The sequence below is a fragment of the Oncorhynchus mykiss genome, chromosome 9, assembly GCF_013265735.2.
Source record: "Oncorhynchus mykiss isolate Arlee chromosome 9, USDA_OmykA_1.1, whole genome shotgun sequence".
In the NCBI taxonomy this organism is placed as follows: Eukaryota; Metazoa; Chordata; class Actinopteri; order Salmoniformes; family Salmonidae; genus Oncorhynchus; species Oncorhynchus mykiss.
Genome location: NC_048573.1, coordinates 34,048,386 through 34,071,677, shown reverse-complemented (window position 1 = coordinate 34,071,677; position 23,292 = coordinate 34,048,386). Strand labels below are relative to the sequence as shown.

Sequence of the window (23,292 nt, the reverse complement as noted above, 5' to 3'; positions counted from 1 at the left end):
ACCTGGTCAGCCTTTGTCATGGAAAGAGCAGGTGTTCCTAATGTATTGTACACTCAGGGTTTACTGTATACGAGACCTACACACCAGCAAAGAGGCCAATGTTGTAAAGGTTATAATGGTGAGAAGCTGTTCATCAATATTATGATTGTCATGTCTAGTCCTCCGATCACATTCTACACTGAGACACCTCGGTGGTGGCAGAAAGAATATTATATTCCAAGTATTTAATGTGTGTGTGTCAGTAGAGGCTAGCAGTCACATGATGCTTAGTCACTGAAGCGTGAGTGCTTTCCACTGGGTTTTGCTCTCGTGGCTGACATGGGAACAAATTAAATGAGCTGAATGTTAATTAGACTATCTGTACTAAAATAACATCGCTCCACTGTTACGGCTGTTGAAAGGAGCGGACCAAGGTGCAGCGTGGTGAGCGTACATGTTCTTTAATAAAGAAAAAGACGCCGGACAAAACAATACACACTACAAAACAAAACCGTGAAGCTTAAGGTTAAGTGCCATAAAGAATGTCAACTTCCCACCAAGACAGGTGGGAACAAAGGCACCTAAGTATGGTTCCCAATCAGAGACAAAGATAGAGAGCTGTCCCTGATTGAGAACCATACCCGGCCAAAACATAGAGATAGAAAATCATAGAAACACAACACATAGAAATGCCCACCCCAACTCACGCCCTGACCAAACCAAAATAGAGACATAAAAAGGATCTCCAAGGTCAGGGTGTGACATCCACACTCCAAAATAGAAACATTACATCAAATCAAAATGTATTTGTCACGTGCGCCAAATACAACAGGTGTAGTAGACCTTACAGTGAAATGCTTACCAACAGTGCAAAAAAGGTATTGTGTGAACAATAGGTAAGTTAAGAAATAAAACAACACTAAAAAGACAATGAAAATTAACAGTAGAGGCTGTATACAGTGGCGAGGCTGCATACAGACACCGGTTAGTCAGGCTGATTCAGGTAGTATGTACACGTAGATACGGTTACTATGCATATATGATGAACAGAGAGTTGCAGTAGCGTAAAAGAGGGGGTGGTGGGTGGCAGGACACAATGCAGGTAGCCTGGTTAGCCAATGTGCGGGAGCACTGATGGTTGGTCGGGCCAATTGAGGTAGTATGTACATGAATGTATAGTTAAAGTGACTATGCATATATGATAAACAGAGAGTAGAAGCAGCGTAAAAGATGATGAATGCCAAGCGAATAGAGGCAATTAAATAAAGCAGGTAGTTGCTGAAAATGTTCTCTACATAAACTTAATACAAAATAATTCACTGTAGTAAAAGGTCATTTCATTTAGTTTGTGTGATTGGTGAGTAGGTGGGAACATATTTATCTTGTTAATTAACAGAGGAGACTCTCTCATAGACTGTGTCCTGGTGTAATATCAGTTCCAGGCTAAACATCACCCAGTAAAAAGCTGATCTACTGCAGTGTCTATAATCCCTAGGTTAGGACGACATGTGTGGGTGGCGGGTAACACACACAGACACCTCACTGCGGTTGCCTGGTTACAGATGTGTCATCCTAGCCAAGATCTCACCTGGCAGCTAGCCCACCTGGCCGCAGGTTTGACACTCTGGGCTTGCCGTCCTTATCGGACCCCCCGGAGATGGTGAGGCCCAGGCTGCTGCCTTCCCTTTTAATCAGGTCCAACGTGGTCATGCCCCAGTAGTCCTCTATAGACACACAGAAACAGACAGGAGGAACAGTGTCACGGAGTCAGCATCCTTCTGGTACACTGAGACGGTTTGTCTGAGCTGCTACAAACATGGATTGATTATCTCTGCCTCTATCATTCTGCTTCTATCATTCTGCCTCTTTCTCGCTCATTCTGACTAACTCTTTCGCTGCCTTTTCTATCTCTCCATCTCTGTCTCTTTCCCTCCCTCTCCTCTTTGGTAATGATGACATGGATGGGGTTAGCTCCATATTAACGCAGTGCATTCAACATAATTGGGTGGAATTCAGTGGATGAATTAAAAATGTAAATCTTGACACAAAAGGGCAATTTTCTAGATTCCTAAATTATAATTTATTCATTTCCTGAACAGAATTGAGTTCAAATTGGGGTTGACCCTAACTGATGGCTAGCTAGCCGTAGTACGTTTAGACGTTGTAGCTTACACTACATGAAAAAAGGTATGTGGACACCCGCTCGTCGAGCATCTCATTCCAAAAGCATGGACATTAATATGGAGTTGTTCCCCTTTGCCAGCCTCTTCTGGGAAGGCTTTCCACTAGATGTTGGAACATTGCTGCGGGGACTTGCTTCCATTCAGCCACAAGAGCATTAGTGAAGTTAGGCACTAATGTTTGGCGATTAGGCCTGGCTCACAGTCGGTGTTCCAATTCATCCCAAAGGTGTTCGATGGGGTTGAGGTCAGGGCTCTGTGCAGGCCAGTCAAGTTTTCCCACACTGATCTCAACATACAATTTCTGTATGGACCACACTTTGTGCACAGGGGATTTTCATGCTGAAACAGGAAAGGGCCTTCCCCAAACTGTTGCCACAAAGTTGGAAGCACAGAATTGTCTAAAATGTAATTGTATGATGTATCGTTAAGATTTCCCGAACCATGAAAAACAGCCCCAGACCATTACTCCTCCTCCACCAAACTTTAAAGTTGGCACTATGCATTGTGACAGGTAGCGTTCTCAGATGGTGAAGCGTTATTCATCACTCCAGAGAATACGTTTCCACTGCTCCACTGAGTCCAATGGAGGCAAGCTTTCACCACTCCAGCTGACACTTGGCATTGCATGTAGATCTAAGGCTTGTGTGCGGCTGCTCGGCCACGGAAACCCATTTCATGAAGCTCCCGATGAACAGCTCTAGTGTTGATGTTGTTTCCAGAAGCAGATTGGAACTCGGTAGTGAGTGTTCCAACCGAGGACAGACAATTTACCACGGTACGCGCCTCAGCACTCAGTGGTCCCATTCTGTGAGCTTGTGTGTCCTACCACTTCGCGGCTGAGCCGTGGTTGCTCATAGATGTTTCCACTTCACGATAACAGCACTTATAGTTGAACGGGGCAGCTTTAGCAGGGGAGAAATTTGACAAACTGACTTGTTGGAAAGGTGGCATCCTATGACGGTGCCACGTTGAAAATCACTGAGCTCTTCAGTAAGGCCTTTCCACAGCCAATGTTTGTGTGCGGAGAATGCATGGCTGTGTGCTCGATTTTATACACCTGTTAGCAATGGGTGTGGCTGAAATGGCTGAATCCACTAATTTGAAGGGGTGTCAACATACTTTTGTATATATAGTGTATGTGCTTGGTTCCATTCTGTCTGGCTGCAGACAGAATGGATTCCTTTAGTCTCCAGCGATAGGCTACATATGGATTTTCTCAACATTATCTAAGCACTGCAGTACCACATCTATCAGCCAATGTAGCGCAGACGTGATGGAACATGTGCAATCAAACAATCCCAGTGAAAAGCACGACTCCTGTGGATAGCTTTCCATCATGGAGAAAGGCTGAAGATAGTGGACATGGTACCACAGAAGATACTGTAGAATGTGGAACGAAGTTACAGTAAGGTGTAATCACACTGTACCTTTAATACTGCGTCTCCTGGAGGTAAGGGCATGGTCGGTCCCTCCAGAGTCCTTGCTGCCCTTAGAGTATGGCCCATCATCTAGAATAATGAAAGGGACATTTGGTGAATAATCTGGATGTTTGGAAAATTACTAAAGTATGTGAGGAATGTGTGCATGCTGTTCCTTAGAGGAGAGGGGAATCTGACACCATCACATCCCCTGTCCACACACTGACAGCTGCCTGAGGGAGTGTGAACATTAGAAAGAGGCACAACAGGAAGGAACTCCTATATCAGGCACTTAGCCTACTAACTCAAAGAACACTGGCGGGTCAATCTCAGAGACCCGGAAGGTCTTCCTGCCGTTTCCATGGTAACAGTGGGATAGGTAAAGAGATCAAGAAAGCTAGTTTTAGTGCGAGTAGTATGAACTTGTCCCAATAGACACTTATCTAAAGATAATGTTGCCTTGTTCACCCTAATGGTTAAGATTTAGACTTGGAGGAGCTGATTGTTTGATGTGTCCACAGGCATCTTCTACCCGCGGTGAAACATGATGTCTGCACCAAGATGATGCATACAGTATACATTAGAGCTGGGAAATGCTCTTGAGGGAACATGCTGTGGTTAAAGGACTGTTCAGGCATGTGAAGAATACAAACATTTTCAGTCAACAACAACAGCTGCTACAGAGGAAACCAGGAAATGTTCTCTGTTCCTCTGGGATCCTCTTTTTTTACAGTGGAAGCCATTTCTGACAGAGCACTGGCCCCAGATTTGCAGTGACCCTGCCCTGCCATTTGAATCTGGATACAGCATGGGCATGTCAGCATTTCTGTCCACCGAGGACAAACTTTTCAACCAAATGACTTAAACATCATATTACACACTTAAGGAAAAGCTAAGCCAAAGTTGTTTAAAAAAAACATTTGCGGAAAGCTAGGGCCTATGAGAGGTCCATCTAATTCAGCTGCTGCACTGACAGGTCGACTTCATACACCGTATGCTCCAAATATTCTGACGTAAGCACTATTCTTACTATTGATTGAACGCAGCTCAGCCTTTCCACTCCCTTGCTGAGATACACTGTACAATGTTACATGTAACACTCTTGGTAACGAAAAACAAAATGCAAATTTAACCTAGTGATGTCCTGTTCATCAGCTTTAGGCAGGATTGTCATGATGACGTGTGTAGGTGATATTTCTGTCCTGTGTTGTCTACACTCAATTAACCATTCATCCACTTTTGTATTGCAACTAATCATCCCTCGTGCATAATATCACATGACCCTTAACTAAATTCACATCATCAATATTCAAATGGGCCCAGCCTTTGGTCAAAAAGGGAAAAATTCTCAATTTTCATTCTTGTCATGCACAGGACTAGTTGGCCCAAAGACAAAATAACATGGAGTGTATCTCAATAGCCTAAAATAGCTTAGTCACCTTTCTTTCATTTGCACAGATGTAAAAGAACGTGTGAAAACAGTTAGCTGGTACTGGTCGTTCACCTTTCCTACATTTTCAGATCAGTGCATTTGAAGGAAAGAGACGAGGAGAAGGAATGTCTCCATATCATAGAATCATGGAGGTTGATAAGCCACGTCTTAACAGGGGAAAATACGCAGACATAATATAAAAATGAAACATAATGAGAGTGTACAAAAATAAAACTCAAGGGCTTGCAGGAATATGCATACAACGATAATGTACACTTCCTTGCACAAATATCCTGTTCAACAACCTTAGGGCATTAGTGCACGGCGGGCACGCACATACACACACACACAGTGTGAATCACCAAAGACACACTGTGACAGGCAGCAGCGTGCGTGGTCCCATAGCCTCATGAGGGGCCTGACAGTCCAAGCAGCCATCATTGTAGTCAAAAGGCAACGTTTGCTCTGGGTTACAAAGACCCCATACGCCCCACGTGACTGAACGCAACTATACCATACATACAGCTGTACCAGTTAAGAAAAACATCATTAGTGACCCTGACGGGCCAATCATGGGCCAAATACATTACTTCTTGAATTGGCTTAATCAATTCAGCAGCCAAAACAAAAAGCACCCTTGAACTGAACAATGTCATAACTGGGTACGGCAGGGCACGAACCTCCTAGTAGGAGCATGTTGTTTTGGCAGAGGGAATACTCATCTACTGTGGTAGCTAAAGAATCAGGTACGGAACTGCAAAAACGATACACTTAAGATCTGCAAACAGGACAGTACCTACAACATTACTTAGAGTGGTGTGCAAAGTAATGTGCCAGAAAAATAGTCACCCCTATTAATTTCTGGCGTGTCAATTAAATGAATCTAATTCAGGGCACCGTATGCTATCCCCTTTAGAACCAATCAGAATGTAGGTTAAATGTGGGGGCCTCTGACAATAGCTATGAAATCAGTGCTATTTTCAGAGGTAAAACAGTATTTATAAACTGGGCTTCACTGGACCCAGTTTGCATTGCCATATCTGCTCCAATTTCAGACGGCAGCCTTGTATTCAGTACTGTCTGGCCCTAATTCAATGGCATTTGGTCTACTGTCTGTGCCTTAATAGCAAATTAATTGATATACTGCGAGTAAAATGGTGCTTGACAAAGCTGTCATTCAACAAATCTCAATTAATCTGAATGTGTACAAATATAGGGAAAAAGTGTAACATTTCCAGCTGACTAAATAACCTCTAATGACAGAAAGTCTAGCTATGTGACCAGCTACCTCACTGGGCATAGATGCCAATTCAACATCTATTCCAGGTTGGTTCAACGTCATTTCATTGAATGTTGATTCAACCAGTGTGCCCAGTGGGATGTGTGTTACCACCATGCTGAAGACATTAAATCACAGGTATAAATACTTCACTTTTCACATTCAGAACTAAATACTGTTACAGGTGCTATTGATAGTCCTAAGCCCCTTACTATTGCAATACTAGGGTGTAGCACTACAAACCATATGACATACAGTGCACACTAGATAGCCTATGACGGCTGTGATATTCATTCATTCATCATCACAATCAGTGAGTGTCAGGCAGATTTACCGATGCTGCTGTTCTTCGCCTCTCTCCTCAGACCACAAAGCATGGCTGCAGTCCTGTCAAAACATCCGACCTGAGAGAAAAGTCGCTATTCTGTTGTAGTGGCCAGCAGACCCAGCGAGGTGCCCCTGGGAATACGGTGTCCTCTGTGACCCAGTCTCACTCGCTAACAAGCAGGACAAAAAGCAATGTTCTTCTCTTCATATCTCTGTTCTACTTGAAGCATATCTTGACTTCACTTATTGCATGAAAAATCCTATTCCATAGATGTCTATTTCTATGTCCTTCAACTGTTTAAACTTGGTAAAAAAAATATATATATATATTGCTAAAATAAGTAATTCCCACAACAAACTGAAAGCAGGGAAACAAAATGATCAAAGCATCAAAGGAATAGTCATCTCTCCTTTTCTTCCCACCATTCTGAGGTTCCTTTTGAGGTATTCATGGTTGCTCTTCCTATTCCATAGGAATAATCATACCCCTCGTTCACGCTCACATACCAGCTCACACACACAGCAACCATTACACACAGCCTCAGTGAGTGTGTCGGAGAAGGTTGCTCTCCCTCCCTCTCTATACCAGAGGGGTGTGATGAAGCAGTCAAACACTCTCCCCACACATGACACGGTCACACCCCCTGCATCACACACACTTTCTCTCACACACGCGCACACTCAGTGCAGTCAAGCATACAATTAACGTTACCCACACATCCATTGTCACTGAGCTCATACAAGAGCAGCCATAAGCAGTTACACATTTTCCACACTAGTCGACACAGAAGCAGTGCCCATCTTACTGTGCCCACCATAGTCATCCTACCCACACACATACACTGGCTAACTAATGCTCGCAGCTTTTCCCCTCGCGTGCCTTAAATTCCACCTCTCATTCCATAGGCTCATCACAATGATTATTATCTGCTTATACAAGAGCATCCCCAGTGGTGGAAAAGGTACTCAATTGTCATACTTGATTCAAAGTAAACATGTCTTAATGGAAAATGACTCAAGTAAAAGTGAAAATCACCCAGTAAAATACTACTTGAGTAAAAGTCTAAAGGTATCTGGTTTTAAATGTACTTAAAGTACAGTAGTGGAAAAAAAGTACTCAATTGTCATACTTGAGTAAAAGTAAATAGTGTACATCAAAAGTCCTTATATTAAGAAACCAGATGGCACAATTTCCTTTTTTGTTCATTGTTTTTTTTTCTCAGACAATTTACAAACGCAGTATGTGTGCTTTGTGAGTCCGCAAGATCAGAGGCAGTAGGGATGACAACACGCTACATTGATAGGTGCATGAATTTGACCATAATTCTGTCATGCCTGAGTATTCTAAATGTAACGTTTACTTTTTGGTGTCAGCGGAAATGTATGGGAGTAAAAAGTCAATATTTTCTTTAGGAAGGTAGAGGTAAAAGATGTCAAAGTACAGATAACCTAAAAAATGCCTTAAGTAGTACTTTAAATTATTTTTACTTCAGTACTTTACACCACTGAGCACCCCTACCAATAACTGTACATGCATGTCGCTACAAAGCCAAAAGAGACTTATTCACTCAACTTCTGACCAGAGAATCCTGTCCTTTATATGAGACAATGGCTGCAATGGATATAAATCAAAACAACAATATGGTTTCTCGCTTTCAATCTGTGGTGAACATCTCATGTTCCCTTCTCTGGGTGAGAGGGCTCTTTCCCCCACTGCCACTGCACTGTCTGTCTTCTGCCCAGACACACACTTACAGAAGAGTTAAAACGACCGCTCGCTGACTGAGAGCCCCACCTGTCTGTCCATTTGTCACCCTCACATGCTCGCCACTTCCTGACTCACCCTCCCTCCATTCTTTCCCCCTATAAGGCCTGACAATCCCACCCAAAGGAACTTCTGTCATAGTCAGGTCTGAGAGTAGGGAAATGACATCAAAGGATACACTAAAGCTCTAAACAGACACAAATATGAACTAGATAGACCCACACAATAGCTTCAAAGTCCACACAGATGTGAGGATGAGCTCAAGTACAAATAAAAGCTAGTAAACTGTGTACAAATACATCCTTGATCCCAATGCATAGATTTATTGAGTCTATGTAGCATTTCCCTGACCAGAGACACCTCAAACAACTACAAACAAAGCGTTCTCTCCACTGTAGAAGTATTTCTCGCCAATGTAGCATGTCTCCTAATTAGTAGTCTCTTTCCAGTGGACCCAATACTCTTTGGTATAGACAATTTCCTCAGAGTTTCGTCCTTAATACCCCATTTACTCAGGTGTTTCAGAGCGAAACAAATTAATTTCTTACAGAATAAAGAGGAACAGAAGACACGGAGCTGTTTGTTGGTCTTATAAAAACCCAGGGAAACAGAACATACTAGGCCACACAATTAGGGTAATTATTTATATATTTTACCTCAGTTAAGAACAAATTCTTATTTTCAATGACAGCCTAGGAACAGTATGTAACTGCCTTGTTCAGGGGCAGAACGACTGATTTGTACCTTGTCAGCTCAGGGATTCGATCTTGCAACCTTTCGGTTACTAGTCCAACGCTCTAACCACTAGGCTACCTACCACCCAATTATGTAGAGTAGTAGAAGCACACCCACTCAGTGTAGTTCTGTGAAGTAGAATAAATGCTGCGTTTAGACTAGAGAATCAATTACACACATTCTGCTGGAAAGCAATATGCAATCGATTCTAGATTCAACAGATTGTTTTATATACATTTAAACAGTGCTATTGTCTTACACTTCCAATTAGTGATCGCTCTAAAAGACCATTGTAATATATGTTAAATAAGACCATTGTAATATATGTTAAATAAGACCATTGTAATATATGTTAAATAAGACCATTGTAATATATGTTAAATAAGACATGACATGTTCACTTACCTCTAAAAGAATAAGCTCTCACATATAGTGCCTTGCGAAAGTATTCGGCCCCCTTGAACTTTGCGACCTTTTGCCACATTTCAGGCTTCAAACATAAAGATATAAAACTGTATTTTTTTGTGAAGAATCAACAACAAGTGGGACACAATCATGAAGTGGAACAACATTTATTGGATATTTCAAACGTTTTTAACAAATCAAAAACTGAAAAATTGGGCGTGCAAAATTATTCAGCCCCCTTAAGTTAATACTTTGTAGCGCCACCTTTTGCTGCGATTACAGCTGTAAGTCGCTTGGGGTATGTCTCTATCAGTTTTGCACATCGAGAGACTGATATTGTTTCCCATTCCTCCTTGCAAAACAGCTCGAGCTCAGTGAGGTTGGATGGAGAGCATTTGCGAACAGCAGTTTTCAGTTCTTTCCACAGATTCTCGATTGGATTCAGGTCTGGACTTTGACTTGGCCATTCTAACACCTGGATATGTTTATTTTTGAACCATTCCATTGTAGATTTTGCTTTATGTTTTGGATCATTGTCTTGTTGGAAGACAAATCTCCGTCCCAGTCTCAGGTCTTTTGCAGACTCCATCAGGTTTTCTTCCAGAATGGTCCTGTATTTGGCTCCATCCATCTTCCCATCAATTTTAACCATCTTCCCTGTCCCTGCTGAAGAAAAGCAGACCCAAACCATGATGCTGCCACCACCATGTTTGACAGTGGGGATGGTGTGTTCAGCTGTGTTGCTTTTACGCCAAACATAACGTTTTGCATTGTTGCCAAAAAGTTCAATTTTGGTTTCATCTGACCAGAGCACCTTCTTCCACATGTTTGGTGTGTCTCCCAGGTGGCTTGTGGCAAACGTTAACCGACACTTTTTATGGATATCTTTAAGAAATGGCTTTCTTCTTGCCACTCTTCCATAAAGGCCACATTTGTGCAATATACGACTGATTGTTGTCCTATGGACAGAGTCTCCCACCTCAGCTGTAGATCTCTGCAGTTCATCCAGAGTGATCATGGGCCTCTTGGCTGCATCTCTGATCAGTCTTCTCCTTGTATGAGCTGAAAGTTTAGAGGGACGGCCAGGTCTTGGTAGATTTGCAGTGGTCTGATACTCCTTCCACTTCAATATTATCGCTTGCACAGTGCTCCTTGGGATGTTTAAAGCTTGGGAAATCTTTTTGTATCCAAATCCGGCTTTTAACTTATTCACAACAGTATCTCGGACCTGCCTGGTGTGTTCCTTGTTCTTCATGATGCTCTCTGCGCTTTTAACGGACCTCTGAGACTATCACAGTGCAGGTGCATTTATACGGAGACTTGATTACACACAGGTGGATTGTATTTATCATCATTAGTCATTTAGGTCAACATTGGATCATTCAGAGATCCTCACTGAACTTCTGGAGAGAGTTTGCTGCACTGAAAGTAAAGGGGCTGAATAATTTTGCACGCCCAATTTTTCAGTTTTTGATTTGTTAAAAAAGTTTGAAATATCCAATAAATGTCGTTCCACTTCATGATTGTGTCCCACTTGTTGTTGATTCTTCACAAAAAAATACAGTTTTATATCTTTATGTTTGAAGCCTGAAATGTGGCAAAAGGTCGCAAAGTTCAAGGGGGCCGAATACTTTCGCAAGGCACTGTATGTTGAAAGTACAGTAAAAGCTATGAGCTATTCTCCAACCAAAAGGTAGCTGGGCACACTTTCTAACATGCAGCTGATCATACTGCCAATGTATGGCTATCAGCTCTAGTTGCGAATACATTTACGAAATGAATGCAGCAGGGATGACAGAAACTTGAGTCAGCACACCGATCACAAAATGACTTAGGCTACAAGACAGGCTCAGAGGTGGTGAACATGACACAGTCATAATTCATAATCATAGTACGATGTTCACCTGCAAGGTAGCTCAGACGTAAACTAAAGGTAAAATATGACTCCATTAAATGACTCATCCCACGTTTAAGCTAAGTTATCGTATTGATTTTGACAAAACAAAATAGACAAGATAAATTCTAGGTATAGTTTCTTATTTTAAACGGTCTCAACTAAGAAATAAGGCACTTCAGCTCCCACACAACTCAGGCTGGAGCCTGCAACAGTATATACAATACAGTAGCAGTGTAAAAACCCAATCAACTCGTCCGTTTGGCTTTAATGAACAAAAATAAATCATGTGGGCTCTGCCATCATAAGTATTCATAAACATTGTTGCGTAAGCAGTACCTTTGGTCCTCCCTCTGATGATGCCGAGCCGACAACGGAGTGAAAAGGAGAACATCCTCCTCTTTCCTCCTCCTTTCCTCATGGACTCGGTCTGAGAGAAGGCCAGGGTGATGTGCTTTGGGTTGCCCATGCGTCCCTTTCCACATATTATTCTGTCTGCCACATTCACTCTCTAGTCACCGAAAGTAAAAACATTCTCGCTTTCTCCTTTCGATCACTTTCCTCCAAACGCTTTCCTCTAGCTCCGTCCTGCGGTCTCTTCACAACCCTAACTGGAGGAGTCCCAACATCCTCAGGTGTGTCTGAATAAGCCTACAAATGAGATGGAGAATAGAAAAAAAAACTAAAAAACTAAACCTACGAAAAATCAGATATACATATTCGTAAATCTATGCATATTTATAAACCCATCAGTGTCTGCTTCTCTCACACACACACCCACAAAATGTGAAATTAAAATGGCATGCAAACAAAAACATGAAGATGCTGTCCACTGTTATTCATTTCAGGTAAGGTTATGTAAATGTAATGCATGTTATATTGTTTGTGATTTTCATCACTGACACAGTATTTTACATGAACAGATGGATAGGAGCTAAATGCTGCAGAGATGGCACTGCCTGCCAGAACGCAATGGAAACTTTCACCCCAGGTGGCTGGCGGTAGACACTGGCTATTTATTCATGCCAAAATATAGCATTTCAGAATTGCAGCATGAATGTGCATGATTGAAAAGGACATGTTCATTTCTGTAATTCCAACAAAATATATATGCGGTTGTCTACATTAAATTACTTTAATTTATGGAGGCCCAACTGTCATAAGCAGAGAAGAAATGAAAGTCATGTGTGGAAGAAAGCAAACCGCTTTGGTTTCATCAATATTTTTGAATAATCCACAAAACTAAGTAGTGTTAAATTACAACATATTTGCAAATTAAATCAAGATATATCTTGATTTGAAAGCATCTGGTTATCAGTCTCGTATTGTACTCATGATAATCGTGTAGTCGTCGGATTAATGTCCCAGACATATCTTATTATTTTTATGAAGTTCCTTCAAGATCTTCAAAGATCCCAAAGGGGATTCAACTACTTCGAGCCTCATAAATCCCTGTTGAGAGCATATGAATAGGAAGTTGAAAACATCTTTCATACAAGTTTCCATTGCTTTACTAAATCCTAAATTGTCAGTATGGGGCTAAGGATCACTACAGGGTGTTGGCAAGGATGACTGCACATCCGGCTGAAGTGCCACAAGGCTGTTAGCACAACAAACACTGATGCACTTGGGAATAGTAGTCAGTGCTATCCCATATTTTCAGTCGAGACACGTCACACAGGTCTAAAACTTCCCTTGTGTTGCACACAGATCACATGTCTCCAGTAACCAGGTTTCCATCTAATCTTAATGCGCATAAAATACATGACGGATAAAAATAGTCAGGACAGGCCTGATTGAAAAAGCTAATTTGTCATGAACTTGCCAAATGTCAATAAACTATGGGAGACATGGCAGTGGAAATACTGATATAATAACTGTCACATTGTACCAAACTTGACATGTGGTCCCCCCCACAATGACTTGGGAAAGCATGTATTTTATTAGGCTACAGATGAAATATATCAGGAACTTCATCGGTTTGGTGAAAGTGCAAGGTGATGAACTTAAATGCTCCTTCCCAATAATGCGTGGCTACTGTTTTGTCCATAATGTCATCTCGTAGGCAGGCTATATCTGCACCGTATCTGCGAGCACATGTGGCAAGATCAGAGAAGAAACATGCGCTATATAACGCAACATTTCTGACAAAACCATCAGAGTTGAAAACACATCATTTTTATGTGCACTATGGCATCACGCAGACTTTCATCCTCAACAAGTCAATTTGATGGAAACACAATCAGCATATTGAATTTACGGTGATTGTAGAATATTCACATGAAAATCTGTCACAAATGAGATAGAAGCCTAGCTTGTGGTATTGAAATATTCTAAATCTTTTTTTCTCTCTTCCAGCTACAACCCTCTCCGCTCTATAGGACTGTCTAACAGGTAGGAGTATATACAGGATTTGGTCTGAAAAGAAGTTAACTTGATGTATTTCATAACCCTTCTCACAAAGGCGCACTCAGAACTTGACACTTTCAATGGTTCTCAAAGAAATCTCAGAACCATCTAGACCAGTCATATGCTGAACCAGACCAATTCTCAACCCTTCGCCCACGTGTTTACTCTCCACTTTAAAGGGAGGATTGGTGTCAGGAATATAGGGAAACGGGTAGAGAATTTGAACAGTCTAGCTATAGCAAAGTGTTAGACCAGAAAAAATAATTTGCCAGGAGAACATACACATTTAAACATGTGTTTTATTGGGAAATAATGGCTGGATCACTCGTTCTCCTCGCTGCGGAGTCTGGCATTGGGGTTGGTGATCTTGATGGCCAGCTGGGCTGCTCTCTCCACAATCAGCTTCCTGTTCTTGGAAGACACGTTGTGGGCAATCTCTGCAGCATGGGTCCTACGGAGAAGGTAAGAGCAGGATAAATTATTTGTCAAACGCCTATTCTTCAGTGGCAATTAACCAGACTATCACTGACCAAATAGGCAAATTATTTTTCATTTCAGTTGACTAAAACAATACGAAATGCTCTCTGTGGCCAAAATCTGACTACTAAATGGAGTAAACATGAGTTTTTGGAAAGATTAAGAGCGATAAGCACAAATAATATTAGCAGCACAGATGCGCAGTTCTGTTCAGCAGTGGGAAAGACGCGCCACACTTGGCACACAGCCTACATGAGCTATGAGCAGTGGGAAAGACGTGCCACACCTGGCACACAGCCTACATGAGCTATGAGCAGTGGGAAAGACGCGCCACACCTGGCACACAGCCTACATGAGCTGTTGCGCAGTGGGAAAGACGAGCCACACCTGGCACACAGCCTACATGAGCTGTTGAGCAGTGGGAAAGACGCACCACACCTGGCACACAGCCTACATGAGCTGTTGAGCTGTGGGAAAGACGCGCCACACCTGGCACACAGCCTACATGAGCTGTTGAGCAGTGGGAAAGACGCGCCACACCTGGCACACAGCCTACATGAGCTGTTGAGCAGTGGGAAAGACGCGCCACACCTGGCACACAGCCTACATGAGCTGTTGAGCAGTGGGAAAGACGCGCCACACCTGGCACACAGCCTACATGAGCTGTTGAGCACTGGGAAAGACGCGCCACACCTGGCACACAGCCTACATGAGCTGTTGAGCAGTGGGAAAGACGCACCCCACCTGGCACACAGCCTACATGAGCTGTTGAGCAGTGGGAAAGACGCGCCACACCTGGCACACAGCCTACATGAGCTGTTGAGCAGTGGGAAAGACGCGCCACACCTGGCACACAGCCTACATGAGCTGTTGAGCTGTGGTGGAGCAAGTGATGACTGTGGGCACAGGCAGACCAGCTCTGCTGATTATACACATCTCGCAGGCCACTCTCTTGCTTTCCCTGTAACTAACCAATCACCACCAGCCATCTAGTTAGCTACCATTTGCCTGGTTAAGTAACACAAGCTGCTTTACGAAATTTAAAATAGCAGCATTGCTATTAATAGTAAAACAGTGTAGGTATGTTTCTCTCCTTCGAGTATAGAACAGTCTTTAAATTGTAGTCTTTAAATTTCATATGCAATTTATTTTTTTAAATACCAAGCTTGCTAGCTTAGTTTTTCTCTGCATTATTTCAGACATTTGTCAAGCCGTCTCCAATCAATGTCTGGTTGTGTGTGAATGCGTGGTGGGGAGACAGGCGTAACGGTTAAGGTGTTGGCTTGACAGTTGCTGGACCAGGGTTCGACTGCCGGTTGGGGGAACACTCAGAGTTCGATACAGCACACTTCCATGATTGGATTTATTGACGCTCCCCTTAAACTGCCCCTAATTGACCCATTTTCCGACCTTCCAACCTTGACATTTTCTGGGGAGTATCACTTCAGTGCGGAGGCAGTGCCCCTGACCCATGCAGGTCTCTACGCTGACAATATTTTACATGGAGCATGTGTGCCCCCAAGTTGAAAGATGAAGGCGCACAGAAAGAAATTGAGCACAATGAACATTTTATAAAGCTAGAATCCTTTAAGTTGCAATATCTATTTTTGGGCGACCGGATAAAATTTACATGGACAGATCTTAAACTCACATTTCTTTCTCATTGAAAGCAAGCCTAAGAAGCAGTTCTATGTGCGCTATATTTATGCTTCCCGCGAGTAAGTTTCGTTTTTGCGGCTTTTACTTTTGCACACCAGCTCCAAACAGCACTTTAGATGGTTAAATGATTCTCTACACTATACTTGCATGTTTTGTCACAAACTGAAATTAGGCGAACTATTAGAATTTTAGTAACCAGGAAATGGCGGAGCGATTATTGCATAGCGGATCTTTCATCTTTCTAGGCACACTGGTGCTCCTAAATGAAAATTCCAGGCCGCACAGCAAAGTCTTTAACCGCATACACAAGTAGAATGGTCGCACTGTAAAGCCCTGAAGTGGACCCAACGATGTGCGCGTGCGACACCCACATTGCTCATATCATACGCAAATTGACCTTTTATAGCCTATTACATAAATTGGCAGAAGACTGCCTCAGTAGGAATGGTAGGCTATAGATTGTTCATGGGTATATGGTAATTGGCTGCTCTTCAGTAGCTAACTAGAAAAAAGTTTAAAATTTACCAAATTAGGGCACGCCCTAGGATTTTCGAACAATTTGTTGCTGATCAAGGCCTAAAGTTGGGGAGGGGGAGGTCCGGAGAGTGTCAGTCAACTTCCCCCTCAGGAAGTTGGAGAAATGTTGCCCTAGCACTGCACAGCGGATTCAAATAACCAACTAATAATCAAGCTTTGGTTATTTGAATCAGCTTTGTAGTGCTAGGGCAAAAAATGCTCCAACTTCCTGAGGGGGAAGTTGACTTGACACCTCCTGGCCTACCCCCTACCCAACCTGGGGGGCTCCAGTAGTTGGGGAAACCCTGGTCTACCTTACTGTAGGCTATTTGGAATATGAAACAACTGAACTAGGCCTTTATGAGCTTTTTCAGATCTCCATCCACAACCTAATCTATCAGGTTAGTCTTGTCTACTGGGCTACCATTGATTGTTATTGGTAAACTGACACATACTTAGAAGCCTACTGTTGGCATAGATCTATTTCAAGAGGAAAGATGAAGACATTTTTAACATAGCCTTACTAATCTTTAACGGTCTACCGGAACTTTCTGTGAAGGACAGTATCATCGGGACATCGAGTCTGTTTCCATCCTACGTTTCATTGCTTGTCAATGCATGCGCGCATACTACTGTTGAGATAAACGCATGTGCAGACAAGTGTTCACTTAGTTGACTAAACGCTGTAGCAAACTACCATCGTTGTAATGAAGCCTTAGTTGACTACAAAATAGTGATTGTTCACTTGACAAACATACAATTTTGTAAAATATATTTGCCAAACAGTTCGTTCTCGACTTTTCCCTACCCTTTTTCCTCACATCAGTGGCATCAACTGACAAAGTGGAGCTGCCATCCAGCTCAAGGGAGGAGAAAATTGTACCAGAGACAGAAAAGGAAGCAAGACAACCCACTAGCTGTTTTTTCTAGTACAATTAAAGTAATTTAACTAAGTAGACCAGACCCAGCTGCTATCGCATTGGTGTCTATGGGAGAGCAAACCCCTTAAGACAGGTACTGACAACGTTTTTCCAATAGTCAACAGCCAGACAACTCTTCATTTATCAACCATCTTTGGTAGTACGACTACAGGGACAGAGCTAGAAATGTGGTCCTCCTCGACCAAGTCCTCTGACTGCCTCAGCTACCACGTAATATGGTTGAGTCAAAAAACACAATGTGCCAACTAGAAGCCTATTTTGTTTTGCATTTTTAGGGTAGTTTTTCATACTAGGGTACTCAAGCATGGTACGCAAAATACGTGCAGGTTGACAGGTCCGCATTTTTAGATACAACTTCTGAGTCCACTGGATATCTACAAATAGTATTTCCTGTCAAATAGGCTTTGCGCTATTAAGATTCGTAGAGCTACGCCTCCCCTGGCTTAGGTGACCCCCCCCCCCCCCCCCCCCCCCAAAACACACACACAACTACAGATTGATTGGAGACAGCTTGTGTCAAAACATTTTCTAGGATGTTTAAAAACTTTAAACAACTTGTCCTACACATTTTGTATTTAGTACCTTTAGAAAGAACGCCAGGATAACTGTATTAAAGCATATATTATTGCATATCTAATGATACTTGTTTGAGTAAACAAGCCAAATGGACCCACGGGGAAGAATACAGTGCACCCAACAAAACGTACTTGTTGCTCATCATGAGGACCTCCAGCTCCTTGATGTTGTGCACCAGGAACTTCCTGAAGCCAGAGGGCAGCATGTGCTTAGTCTTCTTGTTGCTACCATAACCGATGTTGGGCATCAGCATCTGGCCCTTAAACCGCCTGCGGACTCTGTTGTCAATACCCCTGGGCTTACGCCAGCTTTTCTGGAGGGGGCATAGAAAAATATGTTACTTACTAAAGCAGTTATAATCAATGTTCCTTCCAACTACTTTGCTCGAGGGAGATCAATGTCCTTTGCCTCTCTGCATGTGTAATGTCTGAAAAGCATTGCTCGCTCCACAAATTACAGAACTGTACATTCCTAAAGGAAGATCTATCATCTTTAAAGTTATGCGTGTAGCAAATGCTCTTACCGTGACCTTGACATATCTGTCAGACTGATGGCGAATGAACTTCTTAACCCTCTTCTTGACGATCTTCGGCTTGGTAAGAGGTCGGAGGGCTGCCATGGTGACCTGTAATGGGGTAAAATGTTATTTGTTAACTTAATTTTGGGCAGTGTTTCACAACTGCCAAAAAACAATCATTGCATATCTAATCACCCAGAATCAGTGGTTGTGAAACGTTAGTCACAGTTACATGACTAGTAACTAAAAGCCAACAACTCTCATTAGAAAACAAGCCAGCTAACACGGTGCATGTCATTAAGATTATCCCTTTATCGCAATAGCAAACTACAGGTAGCTGACGGTTAACTTTAGTCAACAGACACCTCGACTCTACCTTTACAAATGGGAACAGTCAATCGCATTTAAGTAGCAAGTGTGTTCTAGCTACAGCAACCAACATTGTTTGAGGGCTGGCTGCGTTGTTAGTCTGGTAATTGTCAAAGTAGTTAACAGGCATATGATATCCAGGGTGATCCTAAAACCCATGCTAAATTAAAGCGTGGTTTATAGAAAGAACACGTCTCGGCCACACTGTAGAGACATCGCTAGTCACTAGCCAGTTCTAATATTAGGAAGGCTAGCTAGCCACATGGAATGCAGGCCGATCGAAACCATGAAAAAATTTAAAACCATTTAAAAATGTGCAGTGTTTTATACTATTCGATGGCTTCTGAATGTTGAATTTGCGCCGGTGATTATTTATGTCAACATTATTTATTTTGTCTACTAAACCAGTAGATGGACATAGATTTTGATAAACTCACCCGCCTGTGTAATTTTAGGAAGGGAGTCAGCAACGGCCGAAAGGAAAGGACTTCCGTTAAGGACCGCAAGGTGATATGGGTAATGTATTAAATGAGAGAACTGGAAGTAGTAGCTCGTCTTGGCACTACTTATACCAAATCTCACTCAAAATGACTCATTGTGAGCTCATGGCAACAAAAGTTTTTTGTGCGATCACGAGATAAACTCTATAAATAGGAGTGGACGTATTGATGATATATTGACAGCTTCGAACACACCGACAGTGTTTTTGCGCAAAATAGTAAGCATCATCATCATCTGGATATGTATGCAACAAAAGTTCAATGCGTACAGTTTGACACATACATATGATAAATCCAACGTATGCACCACACCGAACGCAATGCAACTGCCTGCAAGGCAAACGCAGCTTTCATTGGAAATGAATGATGGGCTGGAGAAGATGGCTGACGCTTGACGTGCTTCTTCTTCTATGAGGTTTAACTGTGGTTGGCATCCAATTTGTTGCATTACCGCCACCTACTAGACTGGAGTACAACTCCCTTACACTTAGCTTGAAAAACAAACAAACATGCACTAAATAAATACCCTACCATCTAACACTACTCTCACTAATTTCAAAATGATATACATTAAAATGAACCCCTCCCTATTCCACTAATTAAATGTATTTATTCCTACCTCATGCCATCATCCTTAAAGAATGAGACATCACCACTTAACACACCCTGTAACTCTTCGGATGTCAAGTCTCGCACACCCAAATACCTCTCTGCTGCTGCCACCACAACCTCAATTTTCTGAGACTTCTGATCCATCCCTGCAGTACAATTGATAACCATTGCTATAAATGCTAGAAATCCAATCTTACTGAATCTTATTTTACTTTTTGGCCTATCCCTCTGTACTGGTATATCTCTACTACTCTCAACACTCCTCCCCCTTAACCCATCTTCCTCTACTTTCTTCACTGCCTCAGCATATGACAACTTCTCCACTACTCTAACCCTGGAAACCTTAACCTGCCTCTCTCGCACGGGACATTTCTGATCCCCAGCTCTATGGGCACCCCTACAATTAACACATTCCACTAATTTCCCCAATACCACACATTCCTTTGCCTCATGCCCTTCTGCACATTTCTCACACCTTGGACCCTCCCTCCTACACACTGCTGCCACATGCCCATAAGCTGGACACCTATAACATCGTAATGTATTTGACACATAAGCTCGTACAGGATAACTTATATAACCTAACTTCACTTTGTCAGGCAAAGACTCGACTTCAAAACTCAAAAGAACAGACAACGGCTCTTCTGTTTCCCCGCTCTCGCCACCCTATCTGCATCGCATCAAATGACGAGCATCACATACACCGGGAAACTTTGCCCTCAGCTGGTCAACTTTTATATCTACTGCTACCCCAGTTATCATTGGTGCCTTTTTCTTGAGAACGAAACAACTCAATTTTCTTGACCCCATTTGTTTTACTTTGAGAGCATTCTTCCTCTGCCCAACAGAAACACAAACAATCATCACAAGACCACTTCTGGTTACCCTCACCGATTCCACATGACCCAACTCTTTTTTTCACCCACCGTGAAACCACAAATGGATCAGCCAAAATGCAAAAGTCCACTTTTCCCATAAACTAAACGTTTTACGTGCTCCAAACCCATTGTGTTTTTATGTAGTCGCTTTTGGGCATTGTTTGTAACTTATTTTGTGCATAAGGTTGCTGCTACTGTCTCTTATGACCGAAAATAACTTCTGGACATCAGAACAGCGATTACACACCACAAACTGGCAGAAGCTTTTTTTTCCTTTAACGAGAATGACGTGAAAGTCATACTGCTTTCCCGGGAACAGACCCAAATCCCAGTCATTTGTGTGAAGAGACGACGGAGAAAAAGAGGACGGAGGTTGGGCTGGTTTCTGAGAATTCGTAGGTGATCGAATAACCCCTCCCCCCTGACTTCCGTTCTTCTAGCTAATTTGCAATCATTGGCAAATAAAATCAAACGACCTACAAGGAAGATTAAACTACCAACGGGACATTAAAAAGTCGTGGCTGAACGACGACATAATCAATATACAGCAGGCGGGTTATACGCTGTATCGGCAGGATAGAACAGCGGCGTCTGGTAAGACAAGGGGTGGCGGACTATGCATATATGTAAGTGATGTCTAAGTAAGTCTCAAGGTTTTGCTCGCCTGAGGTAGAGTATCTCATGATAAGCTGTAGACCACCCTATCTACCTAGAGAGTTTTCATCTGTATTTTTCATAGCTGTCTACATACCACCACAGACTGATGCTGGCATTAAGACTGCACTCAATGAGCTGTATTCCGTCATAAGCAAACAGGAAAACGCACATCCATAGGTGACGCTCCTAGTGGCCAGGGACTTTAATGCAGGGAAACTTAAATCTGTTTTACCAAATTTCCACCAGCATGTTAAATGTGCAACCAGAGAGAAAAACTCTAGACCACCTTTACATCACACACAGCGATGGGTACAAAGCTATCCCTCGCCCGCCATTTGGCAAATCTGACCATAATTATATCCCCCTGATTCCTGCTTACAAGCAAAAATTAAAGCAGTAAGCACCAGTGACTTGGTCAATAAAATAGTGGTCAGATGAACAGATGCTAAGTTACAGGACTGTTTTGCTCGCACAGACTGGAATATGACCCAGGATTCTTCCTATAGCATTGAGGAGTAAATCACATTAGTCATTGGATTCATCAATAAGTGCATCGATGACATCATCCACACAGTGACCATACGTACCCCAAGCAGAAGCCAAGGACACCAGGCAACATCCACACTGAGCTAAAGGCTAGAGCTGCCGCTTTCAAGGAGCCGGACTCTAACCCGGAGGATTATAAGAAATCCCGCTATGCCCTCAGACGAACCATCAAACAGCAAAAGTGTCAATACTGGACTAAGATCGAATCGTACTACACCATTTCCGACACTCGTCGGATGTGGCAGGGTTTGCAAACCATTAAACTACAAAGGGAAGCACAGCTGAGAGCTGCCCAGTGACACGAGCCTACTAGACGAGCTAAACTACTTCTATGCTCGCTTCGAGGCAAATAACATTGAAACACGTTTGAGAGCATCAGCTGTTGCTGACTGTGTGATCACGCTCTTCGCAGCCGATGTGAGTAAGACCTTTAAACAGGTCAACATTCACAAGGCCGCAGAGTCAGACGGAATACCAGAACATGTACTGCGAGCATACACTGACCAATTGGCAACTGTCTTCATTGACATTTTCAACCTCTCCCTGTCCAAGTCTGTAATACCAACATGTTTTAAGCAGACCACCATAGTGCCTGTGCCCAAGAACACTAAGGTAACCTGCCTAAATGACTACCGACCTGTAGCACTCACATCTGTAGCCATGAAGTGCTTTGAACGGCTTTTCATGGCTCACATCAATACCAGTATCCCAGAAACCCTAGAACCACCCCAATTTGCATACCGCCCTAACAGATCCACAGATGATGCAATCTCTATTGCACTCCACACTGCCCTTTCCCACCTCGACAAAAGAAATACCTATGTGAGAATGCTAATCATTGACTACAGCTCAGCATTCAACACCATAGTGCCCTAAAAGCTCATCAATAAGCTAAGGACCCTGGTACTAAACACCTCCCTCTGCAACTGGATCCTGGACTTCCTGACGGCCCACTCCCAGGTGGTAAGGGTAGGTAACAACACATCCACCACACTGATCCTCAACACAGGGCTGCGTGCTCAGTCCCCTCCTGTACTCCCTGTTGACTCATGACTGCACAGCTAGGCATGACTCCAACACCATCATTAAGTTTGCCAATGACATAACAGTGGTAGGCCTGATCACCGACCATAACGAGACAGCCTATAGGGAGGAGGTCAGAGACCTGGCCGTGTGGAGCCAGGACAACAACCTCTCCCTCAATGTGATCAAGACAAA

The 23,292-nt window shown here is 42.8% G+C and overlaps 2 protein-coding genes across 4 annotated transcripts in view; both read right to left on the bottom strand.

Annotated features, from left to right (window-relative positions):
• Window positions 1–13,609, bottom strand: part of LOC110531951 (glutamate receptor-interacting protein 2) — a 70,803-nt gene extending 57,194 nt beyond the window's left edge. The window contains exons 1-3 of one of the 2 annotated variants that reach the window (XM_021615495.2): window positions 11,757–13,609; window positions 3,590–3,670; window positions 1,568–1,703 (exon numbers count right to left, since the gene is read on the bottom strand). In XM_021615495.2, coding sequence (XP_021471170.1) covers window positions 1,568–1,703; window positions 3,590–3,670; window positions 11,757–11,886 — 347 coding nt within the window. In that variant the 5' untranslated portion in view covers window positions 11,887–13,609. Of the gene's footprint in view, window positions 1–1,567; window positions 1,704–3,589; window positions 3,671–6,625; window positions 7,297–11,756 lie in introns of those variants that run through there. The other variant, XM_021615497.2, reaches the window with a different exon arrangement.
• A 498-nt stretch (window positions 13,610–14,107) lies between these two features.
• Window positions 14,108–19,382, bottom strand: rl32 (60S ribosomal protein L32). Of its 2 annotated transcripts, none has more exons than XM_021614371.2 (4): window positions 19,323–19,382; window positions 18,519–18,620; window positions 18,127–18,308; window positions 14,108–14,277 (listed from the first exon to the last, which is right to left on the bottom strand). In XM_021614371.2, the coding sequence occupies exons 2-4, from the start codon at window positions 18,612–18,614 to the stop codon at window positions 14,148–14,150; spliced, it is 408 nt and encodes a 135-aa protein (XP_021470046.1). In that variant the 5' UTR covers window positions 18,615–18,620; window positions 19,323–19,382; the 3' UTR covers window positions 14,108–14,147. The 2 variants fall into 2 exon arrangements, with proteins under 2 accessions (XP_021470046.1, NP_001154108.1); NM_001160636.2 differs by having other exon boundaries at window positions 19,319–19,367.
• Between the last annotated feature and the right edge of the window lie 3,910 nt (window positions 19,383–23,292).